General features: G+C 44.7%; 1 protein-coding gene across 1 annotated transcript in view; it reads right to left on the bottom strand.

Annotated features, from left to right (window-relative positions):
• The window catches only part of MUSK (muscle associated receptor tyrosine kinase), a 64,314-nt gene that overhangs the window by 28,326 nt on the left and 17,759 nt on the right, over positions 1 to 18,229 (bottom strand). The window contains exons 6-9 of the mRNA XM_082205993.1: positions 15,772 to 15,896; positions 9,089 to 9,248; positions 2,223 to 2,256; positions 396 to 659 (exon numbers count right to left, since the gene is read on the bottom strand). Coding sequence (XP_082062119.1) covers positions 396 to 659; positions 2,223 to 2,256; positions 9,089 to 9,248; positions 15,772 to 15,896 — 583 coding nt within the window. The remainder of the gene's footprint in view (positions 1 to 395; positions 660 to 2,222; positions 2,257 to 9,088; positions 9,249 to 15,771; positions 15,897 to 18,229) is intronic.

Genomic DNA, 18,229 nt, shown 5'->3' with positions numbered 1-18,229 from the left:
ATCCTTGCCAAATGCTCAGGAATGTCTAGCATACAACGTCTGCAATTTGTCTCCAATAATGGATAGTACTAATGATTAAAACTTAACTTCCACATCTACTTAGGCACAAGCATAGCAATATTTATACACAGCAGTCATCATCGTCAACGCCAATAGCCAATTAATAAATAATCTGATTTCAAAGCAACTCACATTTGAGGGGAAAATTTTTCCCCAACTCGCATTGGGGGAAAATATAATTGGAATTCCAAAATATAATTTGGAATGTAATTCCCAAAATACGACATTTTTCTTTGTATTTCTCCATGCGTACCCTACCCTTTCCTGCAGGATGTCGTGAAATTTTGGGGGGCGGGATGAGGATCAGGTTTGTTTGTTTTGCTCACTTGTGTTACCTGCAAACAGGTTTTGGAGCAGCTCCGATCCTGGAGGGATTGCACTCCTGGAAGATGTAATGACACAGCAGGGACTCAGCGGCTGGGCGGCAAAACGGACTCACTGTTTTCAACTCAGCCCACGCTGTGCGGACAAGCAGTTCTTGGGTCTCCTCTGGGTCTCCATAGGAGGCGTTGAAGAAAACGAAGGCGTCCTTGGCCAACAAAGAGCTACACACCTCTCCACGGTATGTGCTGCAGTAGCCTGTATCACCCTTGTAGAGTCTGATGGGGAAGAGAAAAACACACATGGGGGGATTTCTGAGTGTTGACAAATCGTGCAGACAAATCTGCAGACTATACCATCAGCACTTGAAGTGTTTAAAGCTGAACCCCTAGAACAGTTATTATATGGGGCTCAGATCTGGACAGGCATTCCCTTTGGATCTACAGAAGCTGTTTAATAATAAATAATATTTTTTTTTATATTATACCCCGCCCTTCCCGGTTCAGAAAACCAGTCTCAGGGCGGCTAACAACAGCTTTAAAACACTTAATTGATGCAACAACAAAAACAGCATAAATTACAGTAAAAAAGTGAATAACAATAAATTCAGAATTCAAAAATCAATTTAGGGGGGAAATCCATCCAATAAACATTAGATGATCACCAGGGCTAGCTGACTAAATTAGTCCTATTTGGGCCAGCAAGGAGACCAGGGGAGAATTAGCTGTGGGATCCCAGAGCGGGTAATCTTTATAAAAAGGGGAGGGGAGGGAAGGAAGGGGGGAAAAGATCAGGCCAAGTCCAAATTGAAAGCTAGGCAGAATATCTCTGTCTTAAAGGCCCTGAGAAAGGAAATTAAATCCTGCAGGGCCCTGGTCTCATGGGTTTAGTCTAAGTTCCTAAGGCAATTTTTTCATGCTCCATCCAAATGCTTCCTTGCACTTGGAGACTAATCTCACCTCTGTTGAATTACAGACTTGGCGTAGGACATTTAATTATTGGCTTCGCCTAAATTTAAACCCCTCTGGCCTACCACCCTTAGTATTGCAAGATTGTCATGAGAGCACTTGGACTAAAATTGTCAGCCGAAAGCTTTACTTTTCTGGTTTATCACCACAACAGTTATTAACACCGGGCTTCCATAAAGCAAATAATTTAACCAGACAGAGCCTATGTCTATGATATCGAGTGACAGAATAATATGGCCACATTAAGGAAATTTTGTCCATGGTATGATTATTTTCCACCTAGTCCTTTTGACACTTTGTCACCCTATTTGCAAAATTTAACAATTCCAAAATACAGACGCATTTTCACTTTCGCAAGATTGAATATACTGCCTTCGGCTGTAGCACTGGAAATACGGTTATGTCCCTGTGGAGCTGGCAGTACTGAGTCTGTGGCTAATGTCCTTCTGGCTTGCAGTCTTTATAAAGATTTGAGGAGTAAGGTATTACCCCTCTACTGTGGTCCATGCTGGGTTGCTCAATCACTGTTACGGTGTCCTTTCTCTTGGCAGATCAAGATGATCAGGTAACAGCAAAAACTGCAAAGTTTTTAGTAGGGGCAATTAGAATAAGATCTATTATTTGATTATTGATGTAAAGCCCCAAAATGTATTTGCTATAGTTACGTTTCCTGCTTGGCAGGGGGTTGGGCTCGATGGCCCTTGTGGTCTCTTCCAACTCTATGATTCTATGATTCTATGATTCTACGTTTTTACCTCTATCTTCGGTACATTTTATTTTATTTTATTGCTGATGGTGAAGCCAGCAAGGACAGTGACTTTGGGAGTGGGCGGGGCCAGCACAGGTAAGCCCCTTCCACTCCCTGCATGTTACTTGTATGTGTGAAGGCTAATGGGAGAGGCTGTTTCTAAGGCAAAGAGGAAGAGAAAAGGCATTCTGAAGCCTAACTGGTTATAGAGCAAGGGAGTGTTGAAAATGGAAATTCAAAGAGGGGTCTCTTCATTGCCTCGCCAATTCAACATGAAAGAAAAGCCAGGAGGATCATACTTAACTAGAAGCGTGATTGCTGTTTCGTTCTGTCTTGACCCACATCATTCTGCCCAGACACTGAGGTCCAGTGCCAAGGGCCTCCTGGCGGTTCCCTCACTGCGAGAAGCCAAGTTACAGGGAACCAGGCCTTCCCGGTAGTGACACCCTGGAACACCCTGACATCAGATGTCAAAGAGAAAAACAACTACAGTGGTACCTCAGGTTACAGATTTTTCAGGTTACAGACTCTGTTAACCCAGAAATAGTACCTCGGGTTAAGAACTTTGCTTCAGGATGAGAACAGAAATCGTGCTCTGGCGGTGCGGCGGCAGTGGGAGGCCCCATTAGCTAAAGTGGTACTTCAGGTTAAGAACAGTTTCAGGTTAAGAACGGACCTCCAGAATGAATTAAGTTCTTAACCCGAGGTACCACTGTACCAGACTTTTAGAAGAGATTTGAAGGCAGCCCAGTTTAGCGAAGCTTTTAATGTTTGATGCATTACTGTATTTTAATATTTGTTGGATGCCGCCCAGAGTGGCTGGGGAAGCCCAGCCAGATGGGCAGGGTATAAATAAATTATTATTATTATTATTATTATTATTATTATTATTATTATTATTATCATCATCATCATCATCATCATCATCATCATCATCATCATTACACAAGGGTCACAGAGTTCAGTTTATATCAGTCCCAAATATTAGGAAATGCCAAAGGAGCTATCTGCACCTCTGTTAAAAAATTTCCTTCCCTCGGCTGACTTCCATCACTAACTTACTTGCTTGAAGGATGTGAGCTGCCTGCCACTGACAAGATGATTCAAGGTTTCCCCAACACTCAATATGTGTAAATATGCTTCCCAGCTGTAGGGACACTGATTTTTTTCTCTCCCTCTCTCTCTTTCAGCATTCCATACCAAGGTTGCAACGTTCTCCCTTGACTCCATTTCTTCTGGGATACGATCAGGGTTGGATTAAAAATTTTTGCTCGTGTTTGCAGAAAAGGAAGTGATTCATCACGACTGTAACCTGATAGCAGTGCAATGTCCCCGTGGACATAGCAGACGAGCCAAGATTAATGTTTCTCCTGTGTGTAGCTCAGTCCCTTTTCATGAATGATACATGCACACAAATGCAGCGCTTGCATTCATTGAATTAATTTTACTGGCGTTTCTGCCTGGTTTTGAACATCCCTTTTACACTGTAGTACCTTGTTCTGTAATAGAAGTGTGGCTTAATAATAATATAAAAAATCATTGTAACAATATGTTGCCTAAATTTTAAATGCCAACAAGAATGGTGTGCTGGTAAAACGACATGGATCTATCAACTTTGAATCTTTTCAGAATAAGATATTTACAACTGTCCTAAGTATTCGTAACAGCATGTCTTGAGTTTCATTTAAGGCCTCAAGTCGGCATATTTTAGGCAGAACAAAGTGTGTACTTAATAGTTTTTTCAACTTGTTGGTTTATGTAACTGAAAATTCCTGAAGACATGCTCTTAAATGTTTGTTTAATGGAACAGATCCAATCAAGTTCAGTTAAACAAATGACATGCTTTTGGAAGATTAGAAAGATGATTCATCCTGAAGGCTTTTCCATGAATTATTTGCTTTTGTTCTATCAGTTTTAGGGCAGCAATTACAAAACTGGATTTTTTAAAAAAGGTAAGAGATGCATAATTAGTTTATTTTGGCCAACACTAAGGTTGCGTCTTAGTCTTTTCTGACATTATCAACCTGAGACTGAAAAATGTGTTTCCCTTTTTTTAGATCCAGTCAAATTCTTCATACAGTCCTTGCTAGGAGATCCCATACCATCTTTGCACTGAAAAGAGGCACACAACCCACAACTTTTGCCCTGGTTGTGACTGAAATGTGCTTACGGTAGATATTGTCAAGATCCATATGGTTTGATTAATCTGGTGCCATTTCATTTTGGGTCTCTGTATCAAGAGTAGGTCTTGCAATGCTGGTGTTTTCGTTTTTATTTTGGTCGGATTCTGTATTTGTTTTACTTTGATTCTTACCTCTGCTTTTATCCAGAGCTCTGCAATAGCTTACGGCTAAAAACAAATACATTTGACGCTGGCTTGACTTGTATTCTCCAACAACAGCAATGGGTTGCTATAACAATTGAAACATATTAGCTCGAAACCAAAGGAAACCTAATCCCTTCCATCGTTCCAAAGCGCTGTTGGTTTAAGAGGCTTAGGAGTTTGCAAATGAGTGAATACCAATCGGTAACTTACAGTCTCGTGCATTGTTACCACTTTGCAAGCTTCTCGTTTCCTCCCTTTGCCAAGTGGTAATGGAAATTTCACCTTTCTGCTGTCCCCTATAATTCACCACACCCTAAAACCCTTCACTCCACAGACTGCTGTTAGGAAGAGTGGGGTCAGTGGCAGAGGAATCCTCTCTGGCACCTGTGGTGGTGCACCCAGGGCCAGGGCGAGCCCCCTATAGGGGTGGGGTGAGGCGCACAGCACCCATAGGGATGGGGCAGGCGGTGCCCTTAGGGAAGGGCGGTGTGGGGCGCATGACACCCACAGGGATAGGGTGCGCGGTGTCCATAGGGACGGGGCATGCCGCGGGGCCTCAGCCACCCTACAGCTGGTGGGGAGGCAGCGGACAGACAGAGTGGAGCCTGCGGGTGCCTGAGACACTTGGCTCGGGTGCGCTGCACAGGCCCAGTGGTTTGTGCCGCCCGCCATTTTGTCACCCCCTCAGTGGGGACACCTGGGGCAGGCCCATAGCTGTCAACGTATCACTTTTTTAAAAGGGGAAATTCCCTTATTCCGAATAGGATTCCTCGCAATTCCACGCTGATTCCTGGACCGTCCGCGGGCCAGATTTAGAAGGCGATTGGGCCGGATCTGGCCCCCAGGCCTTAGTTTGCCTACCCATGTGCTAGAGGAACCAAAGGTCTGACTCCGTGAAAGGCAGCTTCCAATATCCTTAATTTCTACCCCAGCAGGAAAAGGTCTGTGACCTGCTTAGCAGGTGGTTCCATCTGCCCTGTTTGTGTCACACAATCTTTTGCCACACAAAATCCATCCCCAGCTGACCCTTACCTCCATTCTAATAGCGCAAGCATGAGGTCCATCCAAAGAAGACAGTTGCGTTGGAGGGAGCGAGAGGAGGAAAGAGAGAAAAAGAGAGATGAAATGGCAAGGGCTGTTTGTGCTATACTCAAAATAGATTTGCATCTTTACACAAATGAAGCTTAGAAGAGCTCTGTAGCGTTTTTCTTTTAAGTTCTTAGGGAGAGGGAAGAGAATAAAAATAACTTCTGGTAGTGCCATAGCTGGGGAGGGGGAGGGCAGGGGGGCTAGCCAGGTTTTTATGCCCTGGGTGAAACCTTTAGAGGGGCACCATTGAGGCTCCCTGCCTGTGTACACAAATGTGCAGGGTATGTGAGCAGGGCTGGATTTAGGTTTGATGAGGCCCTAAGCTACTGAATGTAATGGGGCCCTTTTGATGTCCAGCTGTGCTTTGTCAACAACAAATTGTCAGTGTTTTTTGTGTTGAATATATGCTATATGGTAATTTATGGACCTAATAGTTATCTCAAGCCATTTGCACATGTTGCTGTGCAACCAGTCCATGCAGAATGTAGGCATCCTATATATAGAAATGAGCAAACCAGTGATATTATAGGGAGCAGGCTAGCAGGTGTGGCCCATTACTTACATCAGGTGTAGACAAACTCCGGCCCTCCAGATGTTTGGGACTACAATTCCCATTATCCCTAGCTAACAGGACCAGTGGTCATGGATGATGGGAATTGGAGTCCCAAACATCTGGAGGGCCAGAGTTTGCCTATGCCTGACTTACATCATAGCAGCCTACACAACACAAAACACTGTGGCTGTCTGTAGGTTTTCTTTCATTTGTTTTTTTATCTTATATTTTGGAAATATACATCCAGGTTTTTTTCCTTTAAATTTTTTTGGTCCTCCCAAGAGAGTGGGGCCCTAAGCTATAGCTTGCTTAGCTTATACATAAATCATGAGTCAAACTGGGTCTTTCACTTGGGTGAAATGAAGCCTAGTTTTACCCCTGCCCTCTGAAGAAATTGTTCTCCTGATTTGGTTACAGGCATAGAGGCACAGAAGCAAGCTTCCGAAACAGGTATCTAGCTGGATGAGGAGTCCCATAGGGGCAAAAACAAAAAATCCTCCCAAAGCATTTTCTGTATGTCTATTTCCCCCTTCAGTTCACTTCCATGACAGTTTGTGTGATGCCCGCTGAGCAAATCGGAAAATCCACAAAGGGATCCGATTGTCTGTCTCCCACATCAGTTTTGGGAGAAAGGGACAGAGAATACAGACATTATTAGCCTTGCCTGGTTTAAAGCAGACCAGATAAGGGGTGGTACTGGACATCAACAAGGCTTTAAACAGCCTGGTTCTCTCCACATCTACTCAGAAGTAACTCCACGTTAAGTTTGATGGTACTTAAGGTAAAGGTCCAGTCGTGACCAACTCTGGGGTTGCGGTGCTCATCTCGCTTTATTGGGCGAGGGAGCCGGTGTACAGCTTCCGGGACATGTGGCCAGCAGGACTATGCTGCTTCTGGCGAACCAGAGCAGTGCATGGAAACATTGTTTACCTTCCCGCTGAAGCGGTACCTATTTATCTACTTGCACTTTGGTCTGCTTTCGAACTGCTAGGTTGGCAGGAGCAGGGACCGAGCAACGGGAGAAGAAGAAGAAGAAGAAGAGTTTGGATTTGATATCCCGCCTTTCACTCCCTTTAAGGAGTCTCAAAGCGGCTAACATTCTCCTTTCCCTTCCTCCCCCACAACAAACACTCTGTGAGGTGAGTGGGGCTGAGAGACTTCACAGAAGTGTGACTGGCCCAAGGTCACCCAGCAGCTGCATGTGGAGGAGCGGAGACGCGAACCCGGTTCCCCAGATTAAAAGACTACCGCTCTTAACCACTACACCACACTGGGAGCTCACCCCGTCGCAGGGATTCGAACCACCGACCTTCTGATCGGAAAGTCCTAGGCTCTGTGGTTTAACCCACAGCGCCACCCGTGTCCCAAGTAAATGTGTCTAGGGTTGCAGCCTGCCATGGGCGGTGAAGGCACTATGCTGAGCCGTCTTTCCTAGTGGGCTTACTGGCACGTTGTGCCAGGGCGCTGGCCTCTCAGGGGCTCCCCAGCGAGTGGGGGAGCTGTGCGGCTTTGCCAGCAGCCTCCCCTTTCCCTGCATGCCTGCCAGCTGTGCCCCATCAACCATATGGCTGGCGGGTGTGCAGCTTGCCTCTGCGGGAGGAGAGCGATACCCGCAAAGGCTTAGGAAAAGGTCAACAATTCTGGGAAACGGGGGGGGGGGCGAGAGGAGGGGGCTTTGAACCATAGCACCAGATATGCTTAAGATGGCCCTGGCACTATGCTACCTTCCCGTTCCTCACCAGCAGGGAGGTCAGGGCGATACATTTGCACCTTGCCCACCTCTCTGCTGCCTCACTGCTCCCGGCGGAAGTTAGGGGAGCTATACAAGTCGTCGTGTTCAGAAAAATATCTGAAGTGGCGCCCCCTCCTACACTGAGCTGCATGGGTCAGCAGAGGAGGCCCAGCTATTGACGCTGCCACGCTCTGTGGGTTTGAGCAGGTGCAGCCTTCTCTGTGGTGGCCCCTCCAAGTTGTAGACTGCCCTTCCCTCTGAGGTGCGTCTTGCACCATCACTGCATGCTTTTCAGGGACTGGTCAAGACACACCTCTTTAGCCAGGCCTTTGGTCAAGAGGATGTCTTCTCTGCCCCCGCATTGCTGTGCTCTGCAGCTCTGCCTGGTCATTTTGATGTTGGTTTTATTTCATTATTTTATTCGGCCTTAACTTGAATTGTGGCATTTGCGGGGGGGGGGGGGCAGGGGTTGCTGGGAGCATTTAGCGAAGTACAAATAATAAATAAATGAAGACCACACACAAGATCAAAGTAATCTCGGCGTGATTTTTGCACCTTGTCGTGTTGTACACATTATGAGCAGAATGGGAAAGGGGGGGGGGAGACAACATTTTTCCTGAACACTTTGGTATTCCATATACAGTGGTACCTCAGGTTACATACGCTTCAGGTTACATATGCTTCAGGTTACAGCCTCCGCTAACCCAGAAATATTACCTCAGGTTAAGAACTTTGCTTCAAGATGAGAACAGAAATCGTGCTCCGGCGGCGCGGCAGCAGCAGGAGGCCCTATTAGCTAAAGTGATGCTTCAGGTTAAGAACAGTTTCAGATTAAGAACAGACCTCCAGAACGAATTAAGTACTTAACCTGAGGTACCACTGTACTTTCCTTTGGGACCAACCTGTCCCCGGTTCATGTAAGTAATACTCAAGATGTTCATGCCTCCCTGAACTATTTTCACATGGCTGTTAGGTGATATTAATATAGTGCTTCCTCACAGCTACTTCCTTCTCCTGGATGAGTTTACAGAGTGTCTTGGGACACCGTAACCAGGACGGCAGCAAATATGTCGGAAATTATAGCTGTGCCAACCTCTGAAGTGTAATAATATAGGAAGAAACAGCCGGGAATGAGGTGCACTCCTAGATCAAATTTATTCTGCTGCAAATTACAAGGAAGCCAAGCCCTTCAACTTTCTATGAGGTCTCTCTCTGTGTGCGAGCGAAACCCCAGGCAGAAGTTAAAGGACATTTGATTCCCCCACAAGTGCCTCTTTCTCTAAAAGCATACCTGATACGTTGATAGTGGCAGCAGCTTTTGCTGTGCCATAAGTCTCGCTGTGCTTATTCGTTGCTATGCAGGTGAACAAACCCGGCCGGGTGACGTAGACTTGCAACCTGGAATCGATCACTCTGTCTTTGACGGTTTCTACGATGGATCCTGCTGAGACCTAAGACAAATGAGCGACGGTTCAGATGTATTGCGTAAAAACCACAGGTCATCACAATACAGAAGCAAAACAAGTGTAGCTGGTGCAGAATTCAGCGGCCAGGTTGCTCACCAGAGCAAGACGGTTTCAGCATATTACACCGATCCTGGTCCGACTGCACTGGCTACCAATTAGTTTCCGGGCCCAATTCAAAGTGCTGGTTTTGACCTATGAAGTCTTAAATGGCTCAGGACCACGATACCTCAAGGACCGCCTCTTCCCATATGAGCCTAAGCGGTCCCTGAAGTCATCTTCTGAGGTTCTGAAAGACCTACATTGGCTCCCAGTATGTTTCTGAGCACAATTCAAAGTGTTGGTGCTGACCTTTAAAGCCCTAAATAGCCTCAGCCCAGTAGACCTGAAGGAGCGTCTCCACCCCCATCGTTCAGCCTGAGGGAACCAGGCAGAAGGCCTTCTCGGTAGTGGTGCCCTCCCTGTGGAACGCCCTCCCATCAAATGTCAAGGAAATAGAAAACTATCTGACTTTTGGAAGACATCTGAAGGCAGCCCTGTTTAGGGAAGCTTTTAAAGTTTGCTGTTTTATTGTATTTTTAATATTTTGTTGGAAGCCACCCAGAGTGGCTGGGGAAACCCAGCCAGATGGGCGGGGTATAAATAATAAATTATTATTATTATTTAAGAAGCAACTTAATAAGCTCAGTCAATAGGGCACAAGACTCTTAATCTCAAGGTCGCGGGTTTGAGTCCCGTGTTGGGTAAAAGATTCCTGCATTGCTGGGGTTCAGACTAGATTACTCTCGTGGTCCCTTCATATGTATCACGGTAGATTATGACTGCTTTTAATTATAAATAACCAACCTGCTTGCAAAGGGGGGACATGGACTGCAAGGTTGGGACCAATGATTTAAACCTGTAATATTAGTACATTAATGTGGCTCTCTTGCCTAGGAAACGAATAAGGGAGAAGGTGTTGAAGAGCCAGGGATTTAACGCTGATATTTTATAGCCTGCTCTGATTCACACCAGCATTTAGAGTCACTTGTTCGCTTTCATTAGGAGCACATATTTCCTACATTAATAGGTACGCTTGTACAAATACAAGAACAAGCCAGAAGTTGGTCTGGTGAAAAAGGGCCGGTGTCAATTAATCCACAGGTTGTCAGGTTTCTCGTTTCTGTCTAAATATTTCGTTGATCAAAATATTTAACCAAGTCGTTCTTTTAGTCAGAAATCACTTCTCTGGATTTAGTGTGCAGAAGCAATTTCCTCAAGGGCATGAACCCAGTTGTGCTTGAGTTCATTGAGGTGTTATAGTGTCAGAGGGAAATGCAGCAGATTTAATAAAGTCCCAGGTTTAAACTGTTTTTCCTTATTTGCGATAGGATAAAGGCAGATTTCCCTGCAGTCAAGGAGGAGGTCAATGATGCACTTTCAGCGAGACATGTGTGTCAGATTGCATTTCTTAGTGCAGAAAGTATTGATCTCATGTGTAAAGATCTTTCCTATGCTTTCCTATTCTGATTAATTCTAGAAGCTACTAAAAGTTTCTCTATATGAGAGAAGCAGGGGCAGAAGGGCTAATGATTGTTTGGGTTATACCTTCAGAGAAGCTGAGTACAGCTGCTTTGAATTAGTTTTCTCCCAATTAAGGTCATGGTGACTATAAATATAGGCCAGAACGAGCCTGGGTTTTTTACCTTTTCTCTTCTCTCTCTCTTCTTTCTGGCGTGGTGTTTCTGTACATAGGATGCTTAGTGCTAAGGTTTAGTCTTATTATGAGTTAAGTTTATAAATGCTGCAACTGGATTTTGTATAGACTGAGCCAAACCTCATTGTATTGGCTTTGATAACCATTACACTACATTTGCCTTCAGCACAAGTAAAGCTCTGTTGAATGAAGTACTATTGTCATAGCTGTAAACTTTTCCCTTTTCTTGCGAGGAATCCTATTCGGAATAAGGGAATTTCCCTTTAAAAAAGGGAAACGTTGACAGCTATGGCTATTGCCTCTGGTCTATTTTTGGGAACTCTGCTGAACTTGGCAACGCATTTAAGGTTTTCCTCCACACTTATGACAATGTGGACCAGATCCAGATTTACAGAATCATAGAGTTGCAAGGGACACCAAGGATCATCTAGCCCAACCCCCTGCAATGCAGAAATATCAGATAAAGCATCCAGGACTGATGTCCATCCAACTGCTACTTAAAAACCTTCAAGGAAGGAGAGTCCACCATCTCCCAAGGGAGACTGTTCCTCTGTCAAACAGCTCTTACTGTCAGAAAGTTCTTCCTGATGTTTAGTCAGAATCTCCTTTCTTGCAACTTGAAGCCATGGGTTCGAGTTCTATCCTCCAGAGCAGGAGAAAACAAGCTTGCTCCATCTTCCATGTGACAGCCCTTAAGATATTTGAAGATGGCCCTCATATCTTTGGGTTCATGCCAGAGTGGTGCATGCTCTGGTTATCTCCCGCTTGGACTACTGCAATGCGCTCTATGTGGGGCTACCTTTGAAGGTGACCCGGAAAAGCAAAGGGTGCCCCCCATTTAATGTGGGGAGTGGTCATTGTAAAATCAAATAAAAATGATGAGAGAGAGAGAGGGAGGGAGGAAGAATTGGGTATAGAATAATCAGAGGGAGCAATGTGGTGTAGTGGTTAAGAGCGGTAGTCTCGTAATCTGGAGAACCGGGTTCGAGTCTCCGCTCCTCCACATGCAGCTGCTGGGTGACCTTGGGCCAGTCACAGTTCTCTGAAGTCTCTCAGCCCCACTCACCTCACAGAGTGTTTGTTGTGGGGGAGGAAGGGAAAGGAGAATGTTAGCCGCTTTGAGACTCCTTAAAGGGAGTGAAAGGCGGGATATCAAATCCAAACTCTTCTTCTTCTTCTTCTTCAATGGAGGTATAGGCCTTCTGACCTTGTTGTTGTTGTCTTTTAGTCGTGCCAACTGATTTGTTCAAAATTGGGAAAAGAGTACGACAAGGCTGTATATTGTCTCCCTGCTTATTTAACTTATATGCAGAATTCATCATGCGAAAGGCTGGGCTGGATGAATCCCTAGCCGGAATTAAGATTGCCGGAAGAAATATCAACAACATCAGATATGCAGATGACACAACCTTGATGGCAGAAAGTGAGGAGGAATTAAAGAACCTTTTAATGAGGGTGAAAGAGGAGAGCGCAAAATATAGTCTGAAGCTCAATATCAAAAAAATGAAGATCATGGCCACTGGTCCCATCACCTCCTGGCAAATAGAAGGGGAAGAGATGGAGGCAGTGAGAGATTTTACTTCTGACCTTTAAAACCTCTATTCTGCAGTGTGATAATTTCTGGGCTTTGGCCCTTCTTTTTTTTAACACCTAAGAATGGGCAGTTGGTAGCGCCAACATGGCCCCTCAAACGTCCTTTCCCTTCTGTTCCTCTTCATCTTAAAGGGACCCTGTCAAGTCAGGGAAATTTGTGTGTGTGTGGCTTTCCGTCCTGGCTGCAGATTTTGGAAAGGAAATGTGAGAACTCGGAAGGCTGAGTCAGAAGGCTTCGCTCTCAGCCTGGACCACACAGCCAAGGAGACTTTCCTTGCCACGTTCGCTGATAGAACTCACAGGGACAGGGAAATAAACGCAGGGAGAATTGAAAAGAGCTTCAGTTCTAGGGGTAAGCTCTGTCGCCAAGCTCCCATTAGGTAATAACAATCCCTTACTGCCTTGGCACAGCTAACTTCAGACCAGCTTGAAAGACAGTTAAGCGCTGCACTCTTTGCCATTTGCACCGTGGAAACGAGGAGAAAATAGCTGCAGGAAACCTCGTGAACATTGCAAGGGACTGCATTTTTAAGTCCGGGCAGCTTTTCAACTTGAAATGTGAGACCCTGGTAAATTATGACAATTTATTTCGTACAAAAATCCTGTCACTCACTCTCAAGAAATCGCCTTTTTTTAATCCTTTAAAAAATAAAAATAAATCAATTTAGGAATTAAACATGAGACAAGATCAAGTATATATTTAGGCTACAAATTCAGATCCAGTTTTACACCCATTCCACTGACGAAAAGAATGCAGAGAGCGGTACTTTGGCGGGAAAGCTGATACTTCCCTATCGCGGGTCCCCATGCTCTCAGTTCATAGCATTCCTTCAAGAGAGAGAGAGCAATGCCTTGTAACTGATAACAAAGTTCAACAAAATTAGGGAAGGGCAAGTGGGGCCTGCAACAAAAGATTGCAGGGCAAAGTGCTCCTGTTCAGAGTTCCAGCCAGACATGTTTGCTTTCATTCCATTCAATCCCCATCAATCTCATTTTCTATTTCCCCACCTCCAATAGACACATGGTATTCTGTGTGTATTCTAGGGATGCGGGTGGCGCTGTGGGTTAAACCACAGAGCCTAGGACTTGCCGATCAGAAGGTTGGCGGTTTGAATCCCCACGATGGGGTGAGCTCCCGTTGCTCGGTCCCTGCTCCTACCAACCTAGCAGTTCGAAAGCACGTCAAAGTGCAAGTAGATAAATGGGTACCACTCCGGCAGGAAGGTAAATGGCGTTTCCGTGCACTGCTCTGGTTCACCAGAAGTGGCTTAGTCATGCTGGCCACATGACCTGGAAGCTGTACGTTGCCTCTCTCGGCCAATAAAGCGAGATGAGTGCTGCAACCCCAGAGTCGGCCACGACTGGACCTGATGGTCAGGGATCCCTTTACCTTTATTCTGTGTCCCCTGAGTATATTCTCATGGGGCTTCTTTATTCCCAGTTAGTTTACCCCTCCCTCAGTGATTGTTTGTACTTCTGCACTCTTGTGGATGGTTGGTGCAGTTTCAGCTACAGAATGATCAGCACTTGAGCCAGAGCATCGCTAACAAAGGGCATATGTTTGCATGCCCAGTTGCAGACTCTCCTCCCCGGGAGCCAGGCCCAGATAATTATATTTGGTCATTTTTTTCTATTTTTTTCTTTTTCACACTTCAATTTTAAAGGTGCGGCTTATATTTGGGTGTGGCTTATGTTCGTGCTGTGATAAGAATTTTAAAGTCTTAGATATATAATAAATGTCCATAAACGTACCAACCAAGCACGTACATAGATCAGCATAGGAAGGCCGACCCGAAACCATTTTTGATTCCCCAACTGACCAAATGTTTTCTCTGCAAGGTCAAAGGAAAATGGAAAAGCCTCATACTTGAGTAAGGATCTCATGTTCTACTGGCTAAACTGGGAAACCCCCTGAGTTAAAACTGTGAGCACACCTCACCTTGCAGTGACTCTTTCTAGACCTCCATTTATTTTGTCTTAGCCTAATAATTCATAACCTCTGATGTCTTGAGGACCGTTTTCTTAGTTCTTGTTTTGGGCGAGTCACATATTTTCACATATTTTCCTGCATTGTAGCTGCTGCAAAACTATCCGGCTCGCAGACCCTCCAAGTGTCCCTATTTTCCAGGGTCAGTCCCAGATTTACAGAAGCTGTTTCCCAGTTTCTGATTTGATCCCAGAATGTCCCGCTTTTCCTTAGGACGTCCCTGTTTTCATCAGACAAACATTGGAGGGCATGGAGTTATGCGACCCCAGAGCCAAGGAGATACGGAACTATACGACCTTTAGAAGCCATCTGAGGGCAGCCCAGTATAGTGAAGTTTTTTTTTAATTTTATTTTTTTAAAAAATGTTTTTATATATGCTGGAAGCCGCCCAGGGTGGCTAGGGAAACCCAGTCAGATGGGCAAGTTATAAATAATAAAATTATTCTTATTATGAAATAGGACATCCCAAGTTTTCATTGGAGAAATGTTGGAGGGTATGCAGCTGCCTGAACAAGCAAGATGAATGAAAAAGAAGCATGAATGAAAGTGTGAGAGACATTCAAATGTCAAGGAGATAAAGAGCTACACAACTTTTAGAAGACATCTGAAGGCAGCCCTGTTTTTAATGTTCGATATTTTGCTGTGTTTTTATATATGCTGTAAGCCACCCAGAGTGGCTGGGGAAACAGAAGAAGAAGAAGAAGAAGAAGAAGAAGAAGAAGAAGAAGAAGAAGAAGAAGAAGAAGAAGAAGAAGAAGAAGAAGAAGAAGAATTATAGATTCTCATAGGTAGCTGTGTTGGTCTGACGCAGTCAAAATAAATAAAAAAAATTGTCCAGTAGCACCTTAGAGACCAACTAAGTTTGTTCTGGGTAAAAGCTTTTGTGTGCATGCTTACACCCAGAACAAACTTAGTTGGTCTCTAAGGTGCTACTGGACAATTTTTAAATAATTAGTATTATTATTATTATTCCAGGTTTGTGCATGCTTCACATCAACTAGTTATGTGTCAGTCAAAACTGATACAGGGCTGATCATTTAGTCTAGCTCCGTTGGAAGGTAGAAAGAGTTGAGTTTTCATTCAGCATTGCTATTTACTTTGCAAAAGCCTTTGGCATTTTCTTGCATGTTTCCTTTTTTACTCCCCGGCCTCCTCAAGGTCCAGCTGACAGCATGTGGCCTGCAGACCTCAGCTGAAGAATCACACATGTTCCCAGCAACTGCAAAGACACTTACGGCTTTTCCATTTTCAAGCCATGTCACCGTAGGGGTTGGAATGCCTGTTGCTGCACATCGCAACGTCACCACAGAGCCAAAGCTGACATTGTAGGATTCGGGAGCTTTCAGGATTCGAGCGAAAACTGTATATGGAAGAAGACAAAGTTGTGGTTAATATTCATGGTCAGCCACTGGTCAAAACTCTGGGGATTTCTCTGTCGGAAAGCTGATCAAACAGCTGAAAGTCAAGCTAATCCAAGGTAAATCCAAATCATTACTGAAGGCAAAAAACAAGCAGCAGCAGCATCATAATATTTATATGCCACCCATTTGACTGGGTTTCCCCAACCACTGTGGGCAGTTCCCAACAAAATAATAAAGACACAATACAACATCAACCATTAAAAACTTCCCTAAACAGGGCTGCCTTCAGATGTCTTCTAAAAGTTAAACAGTTGCTTATCTCTTTGACATCTGATAGGAGAGCATTCATCCACAGGGAGGGCTCCACTACCAAGATGTCAGTTTCTTGTACTTTTGCGCATATACAGTAGACCCTCTGGTTACAGATATAATTCATTCTGGGGGTCTGTGCGCACCCTGAAAAATCCATAACCAAAGGCCTGCTTCTGTGCACGCATGATAGAGTGCTTCTGCGCATGCGCATGTGGCGAAACCCAGAAGAATACACTTCCGGGTTTGCCGCATTTGTAGCCTGAAAGTTATGTAACCGGAGGGTCCGCTGTGTGTGTGTGTGTGTGTGTGTGTGTGTGTTTTCTACAGTCCTGTACACAGAATTATGTACACAGAATTATGCATACCCTACAAAAGAAATACCAAAACTATCTATCATGCTAAAATAAAGGTTTGTGTCAAAAAGCTGGCTTCTGTTGCATGAATAAATTATACAAATTGCATCCCCGATCATGCCTGGATAACTCAGCCAGTAGGAGCCTGGTGTTGATAAGGTTGCAAGTTTGATTTCCATATGGGACAGCTGTGTATTCCTGCATTGCAAGCGGCTGGACTTGATGATTCTTGGGGTCATCTAACTCTATGATTCTATTATTCTTTTTACATCTTTTACTGCTTGAGCAGGCAAAGAGGGCTGCCAGAAAAGGCCCCAAGGGCCACATGTGGCCCTCGGGATGTGTGTTGGACTGCCCAGATCTGGAGGAACAGACATCCCCCTTCCCTGCCTTACAGAATCAAGCCAGCCCCTGTAAATCAAATAGGTTGCAGATTCATTTAGCAGCGGTGGTGGTGGGGAATCATACTGCATGTATTCCACCAGTAGATTATATCAGAAGAAACCTCTTTAGACACATCAATAATACAGAGACCGAAACAAAATGTGAAGAATTTTTGTCTGGCATCCCTATACAAAACCCATGTAATACAACGACTCATTTCTATATTCGCAGCAGCAAATCCCTAAAGGCAAGTGCATGGAAGGATAAGATGTGTTCGAATTACCTTCCTAAGGAAATGAGGGAGGAAGTTCTTTTCATACCAGACCTTGTTCTGTGCACGTAAAGGAGCCTTTAGCCGCATGTATAAAGTTAAAGGTAAGCCAAGTCTGTTGGCTCAGCTGTCAAGAGCATCTGATGACTCAAGTCCAGGAAATAGTACACCATAATAATTGTTTCAAAGATGTCTCAGGACTCTGGACTTATCCATTCATCCCTTTGGCCCTGCGGTTTCTAGGCACAGGTTTGCACTTTAAAGCACTGAGTCCAAGCATTGCTGTTGGTTGGTTGTTTGCTTGTTTGTTTTGCCCTGCGCCTTTCCCTAGGAAAACCTACTCTTTAACACTGTAGCAATTCGGGTTTTCGTGGATTGCCTGTTTGCTCTGATTCAGCATTAAAGAGCGGGCTTCCGTGGGGAAGTTATTATTATCATTTAATTTATTTATAACATTTATATACCACCATGGGACGCGGGTGGCGCTGTGGGTTAAACCACAGAGCCTAGGGCTTTGCCGATCAGAAGGTCGGTGGTTTGAATCCCCGCAACGGGGTGAGCTCCCGTTGCTCTGTCCCTGCTCCTGCCAACCTAGCAGTTTGAAAGCACGTCAAAGTGCAAGTAGATAAATAGGCACCGCTCTGGTGGGAAGGTAAATGGTATTTCCGTGTGCTGCTCTGGTTCGCCAGAAGCGGCTTAGTCATGCTGGCCACATGACCTGGAAGCTGTACGCCGGCTCCCTCGGCCAGTAAAGTGAGATGAGCGCCTCAACCCCAGAGTTGGTCATGACTGGACCTAATGGTCAGGGGTCCCTTTACCCCTGCTCTAACCAATATGCCACGTTGGTACAAATAATAATAATAATAATAATAATAATAATAATAATAATAATAATGATGATGATGATGATGATGTTCAGACACAAAGCTTTAAAGCACAAAGCTTTAAAGTCTCTTTGTTTAATTCTCCGTACTCTGTCCTTTGTAAAGTTTGCCGCGGCAAATATTACAGG

Source organism: Podarcis vaucheri (assembly GCF_965113315.1).
Source record: "Podarcis vaucheri genome assembly, chromosome: 17".
Taxonomy (NCBI): Eukaryota; Metazoa; Chordata; class Lepidosauria; order Squamata; family Lacertidae; genus Podarcis; species Podarcis vaucheri.
This window is presented reverse-complemented; position numbering and strand designations above follow the sequence as displayed.